The 13,095-nt window shown below is 41.1% G+C and overlaps 1 protein-coding gene across 1 annotated transcript; it reads left to right on the top strand.

Moving 5' to 3' along the window:
- The first annotated feature begins 3,913 nt into the window (after nucleotides 1–3,913).
- LOC143565400 (uncharacterized) lies at nucleotides 3,914–7,430 on the top strand. Its single transcript, XM_077052383.1, has 2 exons — nucleotides 3,914–6,725; nucleotides 6,931–7,430. Exons 1-2 carry the CDS (start codon nucleotides 3,929–3,931, stop codon nucleotides 7,383–7,385), a joined length of 3,252 nt encoding a protein of 1,083 aa, XP_076908498.1. The 5' UTR covers nucleotides 3,914–3,928; the 3' UTR covers nucleotides 7,386–7,430.
- The last annotated feature ends 5,665 nt before the right edge of the window (nucleotides 7,431–13,095 follow it).

Here is a 13,095-nt window from a genome sequence, read left to right as displayed (position 1 = left end):
GGGCCGACTTCTAATTTGGTCTTCCATTCGTAGTTGAATTGTGATTTTGAAGCAAATCACTGAATGCCCGAACTCCAAATTATATATGTATTTTTTATATAAATAAATACATATATTTTTTACTTATACTATGAAATATATTGTATATTTTGTTTATTTTTCTCATAATTTGGTTTATTCAAGTTAGCAGGAACTCAAACCGAATTTAAATATACTTTTAAAAAATCAAAATTTATACAACCTGAAAACCGCTTTAAAAAAACACCTTATAAAAACAGGTTGAAGTCTAGCTAGCTTGTCAATGTTTTTATGTCTTCAATTCATGGTTCCCAATTAAACTTTCTGTATTTAAAAAAGTATTATAAAAGTTAAAACCATATTTAAACTATTATAATATTAAGAAAATGTTTATTTAATTAATAGTAGGAAAACTATGGTTGATATCGTCCGTGATAAAAGAATGAACCACGAGGTGTGGCAGAGGCCGATCTAAACATAATAAAATAAATAAAATTCTCATTTTAATTGAAATAAATTTTAACAAAAGCATCTCATGAGACACGTTCCTTGCACTTGATGCCATTTATAACCAAAAAAAATGCCCTTAACAAGAATTATATATATTTCGTCATATTAAATAAACAAAACTTCCATTTTAGTTTTATTCAAGGATAAATCTATATATTCTTGTTGACATTCTCAAAGAAGTTGAATGTGTCTTAATTTTTGTGTCACACATTTACTCTACCTGCATTGATTAATTGTATTATATTATACAGTGTGTAATGTCATGTTATACAATACGAATCTATAATAGTAAGACAACGTATGTTAATTACCTCTAATCTAAATTACTGTCTTCTTTTATTTATAAAACAAGATACAAATTCAAGATTGTATGCTAACTCATATAGTTTTATTATAATATAAACTTGATAATAGTTTAAGGCGATTATTTAAGATTATTTGTGAACAAATTTATCACAATTGCTTAAAGTTTATTTTACTTGATCACATGAGTAACAATTTAGCATATACTTAAAGCAAAAAATGATTAGGTTAAACACATGTAATTAGCTCATTTAAATTGTTTTAATTTATTTTAACACATCGTTATCTACTTACCTAGTTTGTAAATGCCATTACCTCAACATCAAACTAGTTTATCTTTAGATAAAGAATAATTGTATTTAACACAAATTATCTTTAGAAAAGTATTTGCATATTAACTCAACATCAAACTAGTTTAAAATGCCATTAAAATAAATTAAGTAGTAATATTTATAGATTTGTTTTTTTTTTAAATAGAAAATTAAGAATAATCTAGCTATGCATGTGCCATACATTAGCCAATGAGATTTGGCATCTACATTATAAAAATTTAAACAAACCCAATTTAGATCTAAATCTTGGCAATAAACAATACTTCATTTCCATACCTCTTTCTCTTCTTTTATTATATTATAATAATTCTGATTTTAAAATACATTAAATCACCGGGATTCGAGTTAATTCCCGGGCATCTTTATGACCAAATCTTCCTTTCTCTATCAATTTATCCACCACAGAACTTAAAGTTTAACCTAAAAATAAAAATATGCCGTTATTAAACTGAAAAATTACGTGTATCAATCACCATTGGATAAAAAGTACTTGTTTTGGTTTGAGTCTTTCAATTTGTATCATACTATCATGCACTGATCATATAATAAAAAAGTATATAAACTTATTATTTATTTAAATATATGCATAGTTATTCTACATAGATAATTACCACCACCATTCATTTACACCTCAAAGTTCCCCAACTAGTACTTGTAAGAATTTTGATTTAAATAGTTGAATTTGAAACTTATAGTTGTCAAAGGACGTGTGTGCACATATATGCATATATGTACGCATGTATACATATGTGATTATGTGTTGTCTTTGCCTTTTGCTTTATAAGTTGGATTTAGTTAAAAGTGAGTGTTTGTAACATAAACTTGTGACCAGAGACATGTAGGTTGTCTTTGTCTTGTGGTTCAACTCCAAATCCAATTAGTAAACAATGAATACTACAAGCCTAAAATACAGTAACATGGGCATGACCCCCCCCCCCCCCCCCTCCCTCCCTGAGTTGTTTAGGTGGTGACCACCCTAAATAAATTTAAGGTCATTGGACCACCACACTATTTGGCTTATTTAAGTTATCATAAGTTCTATTACAAATAAAAACATGCATCAACTAGGCCATTATCCATATAGCGTCAATAAAATTTATCTTTTTCCTCTCACCTTTTTGATGTTGTGACACTGACCTGTGTACGTATGATTAAGTTGTGACCAGGGTATAGACTTAAATTCAAAACATGCAAAATCTTTGCATGAAAGGAATGTGGGTCAAAGTGGATGAGTGGATTGGGCGTGTTGTGTAACGAGTTTAGGTTCAAAGTAGTCATTTTTGTTACATGGTGAAATGGGTCGAACCAGGATGGTTAACATGCAAGCATTTTACCTCAAAAGAGATCACATGCTCCACAAACAAGTAAAGGGTTAAAAGAGAGATTAAAATTGAAAGTATAGGGGGATGGGCATTAAAGTAAAAACATAGGGGTGTCATTGAACAACATGTCTATAGCTGACAGTTACTTCCATTGAAAACTATAACTCAAAACATGCAAGAAAGGATACCAAGCCCCCAGATTAACATACATAAAGCTAACTGCCAAAACACCTTTAATGTTCATAACAGAAAAGCAAGAAAATAGAAAAGAAACACTACCCATATCTACCTTTTACTAGTTAGTAACTTTCAAAAACATTCAAAGAGGAACGAGATAAAAGAAACAAAGAAAGAACACACCACCCACCGCATATAATATTATTAAAATACCAACAACTAGTGGAAATATATTGATGTAGTTTTAAAGTTTACACTTTAGAGTTTAGCATAAGAAATACTCATGAGTTTCCATTTTTTTTTAGCCTTTTCAAACTAGAATTTCTTTTAAGCATAAAATAACAAAACAAAGCATGCATGTCAAACTAATAAAACATCAAATTACCAAACACATATGTAAATCTAGAATAGCAACTGATAATCAAAATAGAGTAGTAACATCCAACTTCCTATAAGAGAAAACGATGTTAATGTTTAGTGAAACATTACACGTGTTGTGGTAAACGTGATGATGTGTGAACAAGTTTTACTCATTTGATAATCATTGGTTTTAGTTAGGGAAAATAACAAACGAACAATATTCCATGACTAACAATCATTTCGAAAAATACCTAAAATGACCATCCAAGAATAGTCAACAATCCAACTAAAACCTGCCATATGCAACCATCAAGATCCAACCACGTGTCCACAAAATCTGTTCGAACCATCTAAACTTTCAAAAATCCGACGGGTTAATATATACTTCGATGAGTTTTTAAACAGTCGGTCCAATCCAATGGAACTGTTTAAAGTTTGGCCGGCTATCTAATCGGCCGATCAATCTTATAGCGGCCGACAAACCCATTTTGAGGGTGTGCAAACAACAGACTAAAGATTATAAACACATTTAATTAAAAAAGTAAGTAAAATTTTCATTCATCGTCACTTTAAAATTGTCTTTTTATAATGAACCAAATGAAGATGCCACCTTTAAATTGTTTATTAAACAAACTATGTTTGAACTCGAGTTTAAGCTAGTCATAATTGGAACGTTTACTTAACTAATCTCAAGTAATTTACTAGTAAAATACTACCAAAACAAGATAAAAAAAATATTATATATACGTGAAAACAAAAGTGCGATTGGATCCAGATCTCTTGATCGACAAACAATTCTTGTTTTTGTATAAACAAAATCATGGGGTTTCCCCCTCAACAATCCCCATAAAACACAACATCTTCTTCTCTTCTCTTCTCTTCCTTTCACTTCCATCTTACGCAGCAATGCCTGCTACAACTTTAACAAACCCTAAACTATTATTATTATTCTCCTTAATCTCATTCCTTAACACTTGCCACTCCATTGACACACAAGGCCAAGCTCTACTTCAATGGAAGACATCATTAAACAGCTCCACAAACGCATTGCAATCATGGAACCCGTCCGACCCAACCCCATGCAACTGGCTTGGAATACGTTGCAACTCCGATTCCAAAGTCGTCGCATTGGAATTGGATTCCGTAGATATTCAAGGACCGTTGCCTTCGAACTTACATTCGCTCAGCTTCTTAAACTCTTTGATCATCAAGTCAACAAATGTTACCGGTTCGATTCCGAAACAGTTCGGAGACTATCTCGAGCTTACGATGATTGATGTTTCGGATAACTCGATTACGGGTTCGATTCCGGTGGAGATTTGCAGGTTGGAAAACCTGGAAACGTTGGCGGTTAATACCAACTTTTTACAAGGCTCCATCCCGGAAGATATCGGGAATATGAAAAGGTTGAAAAAATTGATTTTGTTTGATAACCAGTTATCCGGTGAGATACCGAAAAGTATCGGAAACCTGATTAATCTCGAGGTTATTCGAGCGGGCGGGAATAAGGATTTGAAAGGTGAGTTGCCGGAGGAAATTGGAAACTGTAGTAATTTGATAATGTTGGGGTTGGCGGAAACCAGTATCTCCGGTGGGATTCCGGCGAGTATTGGGAGGTTGAAGAAAATTGAAACGATTGCGATTTATACCGCATTGTTGTCGGGTCGGATCCCGGATGAGATCGGGAACTGTACGGAGCTAAGGAATGTTTATTTATATCAAAATTCGATCACCGGTGCGATCCCGAGGTCGTTTGGATGGCTTCGGAAGCTTGAAAACTTGTTGTTATGGCAGAACGGGTTGGTCGGGACGATCCCGGTTGAGCTCGGGTGGTGTACCGAGCTTATGTCGGTTGACTTATCGGAGAATTCCTTGACGGGTAGCATTCCGGTGAGTTTTGGATCACTTTTGAAGCTTCAGGAGCTTCAGTTATCTGTCAACCAGTTATCCGGTGATATTCCGATTGATATTACAAATTGTGTTTCTTTGACGCATTTAGAAGTCGATAATAATCAACTCACCGGTGAGATTCCGGTGACAATCGGAAGACTACAGAGCATGACTCTGTTTTTTGCATGGCGGAATAATCTCACGGGTGAAATTCCGGCGAGTTTATCGGAGTGTGGAAATCTTCAAGCCCTTGATCTTTCGTTTAATCAGTTATTCGGGTCGATTCCAACTGAACTGTTTTCGATCAAGAATCTTACGAAATTGTTATTGATTTCGAATAATTTGTCGGGTTTTATCCCGCCGGAGATCGGAAACTGTAGTAATTTGTATAGATTCAGAGTTAATAGCAACAGACTCTCAGGTACTGTTCCATTGGAAATTGGGAATTTGAAGAATTTGAATTTTGTTGATATGAGTAACAACAAATTGGTTGGAATGATTCCGATATCGATTTCGGGTTGTTTGAATCTCGAGTTTCTTGATCTGCATTCGAACTGGTTCAATGGCGGGTTACCCGATTCGCTCCCGACGAGTTTACAGTTCCTCGACTTGTCGGATAATCGCCTTTCGGGTCCGTTGACTTCGGGTATCGGTTCGTTGACCGAGTTAACGAAGCTTAATTTGGGGAAGAATCAACTTTCCGGTGAGATTCCGCGGGAGATTCGTGCTTGCGCTAAGCTACAGTTGTTAGATCTCGGTAATAACAGGTTTTCGGGTGAAATCCCGAGACAATTAGGCGAAATCCCGTCGCTTGAAATCGCGTTGAACCTTAGCGGTAACCGGTTCTTGGGTGAACTCCCGCATGAGCTTATCGGGCTTGGCAAGTTAGCGAGTCTCGACTTATCCCGGAATATGTTTACCGGTAACTTAAACGTGTTAACGAGCCTTCAAAACCTTGTGTCCCTTAACGTGTCGTATAATGACTTCACTGGAGAGCTACCGAACACTCCGTTTTTTAAAAGCCTCCCGAGTTCTGACCTCGCCGGAAACAAAGCGCTTTATGTTTCCGGCGCAGTCGTTACTCCGGCTGATAAAATGAACTCCACCGCCCGTGCCAGGTCATCAGCCAGACTGGCGATGTCAATCCTAGTCAGCATTAGCGCGGTACTCGTCCTACTTGGAATCTACACTTTGGTCAGAACCCGTTTAATGAAACAAGAACTATTAAACGAAAAATGGGATGTTACATTTTATCAAAAAACGGATGTTTATATTGACGAAATCGTTAGCGGTTTAACAACGAGTAATGTGATCGGGACGGGAAGCTCGGGTGTCGTGTATAAGGTAACGACTTCAAATGGGGATTCGTTAGCGGTTAAGAAAATGTGGTCAACCGAAGACTCGGGTCCGTTTAGATCGGAAATCGAGACGTTGGGTTCGATTAGACATAAGAACATTGTCCGATTATTAGGATGGGGTTCGAACCAGACGGTTAAACTTTTGTTTTATGATTATTATCCTAATGGGAGTTTGAGTTCGTTGCTCCATGGTTCTGGGAAACGAGGAATTGAGTGGGAGACTAGGTACGAGGTTGTACTAGGTGTGGCTCATGCAGTTGCCTATCTACACCATGATTGTGTGCCACCTATTTTACATGGAGATGTTAAAACCATGAATGTGTTGCTGGGCCCAAACCTACAACCTTTTCTTGGTGATTTCGGGCTCGCTCGACTCGTTACCAACGATCAAAATGGCTCGTTGAAGCAAAACCAGAGACCGCAGCTAGCCGGTTCTTACGGTTATATGGCCCCCGGTAATGTCTTCTTTGTATTTTTTTAATTATAGTTGACTATATAATAAATATGGGTCGGGTTAACTCAGGTCAAGACTCGTATATAAAATATTATATTATGTATTGACGTCAACTTTTTTTGACGTGTGGTCCAACCAAATTTGCCACATGTAATGTTCTAACTACTTTTTGCTGATTGGGTATATGTTTTCGTGATCTTTTTCAGAACATGGCTCGGCACAGCGTATTAGTGAAAAGAGCGATGTGTATAGTTTTGGTGTGGTCCTATTGGAGGTACTAACAGGAAGGCATCCACCAGATCCAACTTTGCCAGGTGGTGCACACTTGGTCCAATGGGTTCAGGACCACTTGCATGCCAAGAAGGACCCGATCGACATACTTGATCCCAAGCTTAGAGGACGGGCTGACCCGCAAATGCATGAAATGCTCCAAACACTAGCCGTCTCGTTTCTTTGTGTGAGCCCACGGCCCAATGACCGCCCGATCATGAACGATGTGGTTGCAATGCTCAAGGAGATCCGCCATGAACATGCAATAAATGTGGACACCGATTTAAAAGGGAAACTGTTGGTTAATCCTCCATCCCCGTCTCCGACTAGAAAGATGGTTCTACAAAGTTCTTCAAATTGCTCATACGCGTTCTCAGATGAATCCGTCTAACCAATGTTTCATGAAGAAATTCTATAAATATTGGATTAGCGTTTATTGCGTAGAAAATATCCAACATTAGTTTGATTTCCGTTCTAGACAGCCAGCATTCTTCGTGCCAGGAAAAAAAAAGCGTCAAACGTTCATCAAATTCCGTTTGAAACTTAATGTTGGTTACCGTAAACAGAAGTTGGTTACCTTTTAATGCAATTAGGAGTTTGTACTATGCTTTTTGTAATAATATTTCACGTAGTGCAATGTAGTAGCGTTTTACTATAGAAAATTATTATGTACAAATGATGTTGGTAGTTAATGACTAATGAGGTTGCAATTTGTAAAGTAGGATTTAAAAGTGTGACTGTGAACGAATTGAGATGGTCCCAAATGTCTTTATCTTAGGTGAAGAGGTATGTACCCGCCTTAACATCGAGCGGGGCGGGTCAACCCACAAGATATAGACAAGAGGCTTGAAATCAAGATATCATGAAGGCACAAAGCCAAAACCTATGTGCACGGCGCATATCACATATGCTCACGCGTATCACATGCTCGCGCACCATATATGCTCACGCATATCACATCTGCGCGTGGCGCATCTGCGCGTGGCGCATATCGCATGCTCACGCATCATATATGCTCACGCATATCACATCTGCGCGTGGCGCATATCGCATATGCTTGCGCATATCACATCTGCGCATGAAACATCTGCGCGTGAGAATAAAGACAAGACTTCGCGCATCCTCAGGATAGGCGCATATCACACGTGCACATAATCAACCTCGTCCTTATCCAAATCAGGATAAGGACAACCTTGATTGTGCTCGTCAGACAACCTTCCAGAAGGTATCCTTTATGGAATAAGAATATGCTGATGTTGACAGCTGCCAATGAAAGGTGGACAACTCAGCAAAACCCATGTGCTACCACGTGATTGCACATGGGTCAGGTAAAATGCCTGGGTCAGAGAATAATCAATGAAAAAGCATCAGGTGTCCTAAGGACACGTGGCGCAAAGCAATAGGAGAAGGCCAAAAAGGCCTTAATGGGATCTGAGCCCAATGATTGGAAACCCTAACACTATAAATACCACACCACCTCCACAAGGGGAGGTAAGCAAGAAAATATATTCCAATTCCTTACTCACTCTCAGATTATTATTATCTTCTCCTACAATCTCTTATTCTCACACCGGAGGGTTACCCCAAAGAGGACCCCTCTGTCCCTTTCTGAAGGGTAAGTTCACGGTGCTGCTCGTTTTGTAGGTGGAAGAACTCATACTCCGGAGAACCATCGGTGAAATAGCATACTCATACCCGAGGAAAGTTGATCGTCTACCAGTGAGCCGATCCACGTTTCTTTATTGGCGCCATCACCTGTTACAACGGCAACAAAATCTCATCAGTTCTCTCTGAAAAACTTCACCATGGTTTCTGGTGTTCGAAACAGCGATCAAGTTCTGGAGGATATTGAGCGTGAGGATGTTAATGAGGGACAGCAGTTTCTGAGGGTGCCGCGTGATTCTGCGCGCACCACCAGTAACCATCCCTTCATCACAACTCCTCATAGCCAGACTGAAACTCCTCCAGACGATCTCACGTTCCAAAATTTGACCGGCGCGAAACAAAAAGGACCAATGGGTCCAGAAGATGAAACAAATGACCCTAAAGAATGGCTCATAAACGAACAAAGGCGTTTAATGGACAAATACAATGAGCTGGTCAAACACAAAAAGTTAGCCGACCTAACACAAAGGCTCGCGTTTGATAAGCAAACCATTCAAGGAACAACAAAAAGGGCGCGCGCGCCGGAAGATGGTCACTCTGTTCACACTGAACACGCTGATTTTAGTGATGAAGAAGTGCACAGCATGAGGAAGACGCGAGATACTCATGCAGGAGGCTCACAGCTCCGCGCGCACATGAACATGGCGCCTGGAGCCAAAGCCGATCTGGATCTGTACACACCGTACAGCCCACCAGCGAGAGGGCAAGTGGACGTAACCACACCGTACAGGCCAGCCATCTTGGTGAAGCATTCAAAATTCACTGAGCGCATCGCGAAGGCTCCCATTCAACACAAAACCAAGATGCCAAGTGGGTTGGGCAAGTACGATGGCACAACAGATCCAGACGATTTCTTACAAGGTTTTTATAACACTGGAAACCTAGAAAGCTGGACGATGCCAACATGGTGTCACATGTTTGCTCGCTGCCTCACGGGCGCGGCGCGTGTCTGGTTCGAAAGCTTGCCGACTGGGCAAATCGATGGGTTCGAAGAGCTATTGGAGAAGTTCCAAGCTCACTTCGTACAGCAGCGCAGACACACGCGCGACCCTGATGACATCATGCACTGCGTGCGCAGGAATGATGAAACGATTGAAGACTACATAACTCGTTTCAATCAGGAATCTCTTGCAATTGGAGGTATCACTGAGCAACTCTTGCGCGTGGCCTTTATACAAGGTGCGCGCAGTGATCAACTCCGCAGAGCTCTCGTGAGCAGAGATGGCATGCCAACCACTTGGGCCAAGCTAATGGAAGCATCGCGAGTCTTCGCGCGAAATGAAAAACAAATTGCCCAAGATAGAGCAAGAGAAAGAGGGCACCAAGCAGAAGCACCGCGCAACAACGAAAGGAGGGGCAAACAAAACTCTGTATGGTCCAGGTTGCAACAAACCAGTTTTTCTCCCGCAGAAAAGCAGGCGCAACCAAGCTCACCCCAGCCCCAAAAAGACAGTCGTAATCGCGGTGAGGGTGACAAGAGGGAGGGGGGCAGAGAGCCTAACAGACCTCTACCAAGAATATGGACTCCCCTCACTAAAACGCCTTCACAAGTGTTAAGCACAGAGAATGTCCAGTTTAAAAGCCCCAAGCCACTACACTATAAGGGACCACCAAACAGTGGCAAGTATTGTGAGTTTCACAAGTCCACAGGGTACAACACCGATGCATGCCACCATTTGAAGGATGCGATTGAAAGAGATGTGAAATCAGGCAAGTTGGCTCACCTGGTGAAAAACCCAAGACCAGAGAATGAACAACCAGATGGAGCCTCAGCCAGCAAAAAGTTCAAAAGAATCTGTGTAGCCGAGGGAGGAAGGCAAGGGCAAAGATCGAGAAAGAGAAGCGCGCAAGTCCAAGGAGATTGGCGCGAGCAACAAGTAATCTTCCCAAGAATCAGGGGAGGCCCTTCTATCAGCAGTCCTCTAGTCATCACTACACACATTGCTCATTATGAAGTGTCAAAAGTCCTGGTGGACACTGGCAGTGAATCAGACATCATGTATGAGCAATGTTTCAGGAAGTTGGATCCAGCAGACCAAGCAAGGCTCGAAATTGTAAATGCACCAATCTCGGGTGTTTCAAATGAAATCATTCACCCCTTAGGTCAGATACAATTTGAACTAACTATGGGGGATGAGAAACACAAGCGAGCTGAAATTGTCAACTTCTTGGTCTTGCCCACAACTTCATGCCACAATATGATCTTGGGTAGAGGAACGATTGCCCAATTCAACGCCATACCGTCGCCAGCGCACGGAGCGTTGGGGTTCCCAACACCAACAGGTGTAACATTTGTATACCGAGATCATTTGTGCGCAGTGACAAGTATTCCGCGGGAAGGGAGAATGAAACTTCCAATGGAAAACAACGCGCCAGAGGAATGGATTCTCAACCCAAAATTCCCAGAGCAAACAATCACAATTGGAGCTATGATATCAGACGACACAAGGTTGAGAATGAAAAGATTGCTCACAACGTATATGTCGGTCTTCGCGTGGCAACATTCCGATATGACTGGGGTTCCGCGAGACCTGGCGCAACATTCTCTCAACACGTTCAAGTCCGTAGAGCCAATTGCTCAAAAGAAGAGAATCATGGGGGATGAGAAGGCAAAGGCCATGAATGAGCAAGTAGAGGATCTACTGCGCGCAAACATCATCTGCCCAATACGATACCAGACATGGGTAGCCAATCCTGTGATGGTAAAGAAGAGCAACGGGTCATGGAGGATGTGCATTAACTTCAAAGACCTCAACAAAGCATGTCCAAAAGATTGTTACCCCTCCCAAACATTGACGCGAAGGTGGACTCCGTGGCGCCATTTAAGCTCAAATGTTTTCTGGATGCCTATAAGGGCTATCACCAAATTCAAATGGCACCACAAGACGAGGACAAGACTGCCTTCAGAACCGACAAGGGTGTTTTTTGTTACACAAAAATGCCCTTTGGTTTGAAGAATGCGGGAGCCACCTACCAAAGACTCATGGACGCGGTTTTCAGCGAGCAAATTGGAAGAAACCTAGAAGTCTACGTGGATGATTTGGTGATCAAAAGCAGGGAGGAAAAACAAATGCTCAAAGACATCGAAGAAACCCTTTGGCGCCTAAAGGAAGTAAACATGAAGCTCAACCCGAGCAAATGCACATTTGGCGTAGAAGAAGGGAAACTTCTCGGTGTAATGGTCACCAAGGATGGTTTCAAGGTGAACCCAGAGAAGGTGGAGGCTATCCTTGACATGCCCTCACCATCCACCATAAAAGAAGTTCAAAAGTTGAATGGTAGATTGGTATCAATCAACAGGTTCCTAGCGAACCATGCAAGCAAATCTACCCCATTCGTTAACACATTGAGAAATTGCCTAAAGAAAAGCCAATTCAAGTGGACGCCTGAGGCCGAGCAAGCTTTCAGTGAGATAAAAGAATGTCTGATAAATCTGCCTGCGCTCACAGCTCCACTTCCTGGCGAAACTCTAACATTGTACCTGTCAGCAGGAGAGCGCGCCATCGGCGCAGTGTTGTTGGTGGATCGCAAGGGAATCCAAACACCAATCTATTATGTGAGTCGGGTGCTGACAGATCCTGAGACGCGCTACTCCATCATGGAAAAGTTAGTTTTGTCACTAACACACGCGTCGCGCAAGCTTCATAGATATTTCAATGGTCATCCTATTGAAGTTCTGACTGGTTACAACATCCAGCAAGTCTTGCGGCGTCCCGCGCTCTCAGGAAGGCTGACAAAATGGGCGCTGGAATTAGGAGAGCACACGATCGCCTATAAGCCCCGTCCAGCAATAAAGGGACAAGTCTTAGCTGATTTCATCGCAGAAATCCCTGAAGGAAAAATTGAAGAGGCTCAGCGCGAGGTAGACCCTACGCGAGCCAATAATGAAGAAAATGTTTGGAGATTATTCACTGATGGAGCTTCAAACAATGAAGGGTCCGGCGCAGGCCTCAAGCTGGTGGATCCAGAAAGTCATGAGTATACTTACGCAATCAGGTTGGATTTCAAGAGCACCAACAATGAAGCTGAGTATGAAGCCCTGCTGGCTGGTCTGCGCATCGCGCACAAGTTCGGGGTTAAAAAGCTAGAGGCCCATGTTGATTCATACTTGGTAGCAGCACAGGTCAATGGCCTTTATGATGCCAAGGAGAACACCATGCCTCTGTATTTAGAGCAGGCGAAAAAGCTCATCGAGCAATTTGACTTCTTCAGAATCATACATATTCCACGCAGTGAAAACAAGTCTGCTGACGCGCTGAGTAAGATGGCATCAACCAGCTTCGATCACTTTGGCAAAGATGTCAGGGTAGAAGTAATGAGCAACCCGTCGGTGGGAGCGAAGTCTGTCCTTGTAATTCATACAATCCCTTCATCATGGATAACTCCAATAATGGAATTCTTGAAGGAGAGAAAGGTACCGGACGATCGCGCACAGG

Source organism: Bidens hawaiensis, unplaced genomic scaffold (assembly GCF_021521415.1).
Source record: "Bidens hawaiensis isolate Kalapana, Puna unplaced genomic scaffold, B.hawaiensis_p1.1 tig00022328_1, whole genome shotgun sequence".
Lineage (NCBI taxonomy): Eukaryota > Viridiplantae > Streptophyta > Magnoliopsida > Asterales > Asteraceae > Bidens > Bidens hawaiensis.
The sequence above is the reverse complement of the archived record's forward strand: the minus strand, read 5'-3'. Positions and strand labels throughout refer to the sequence as shown.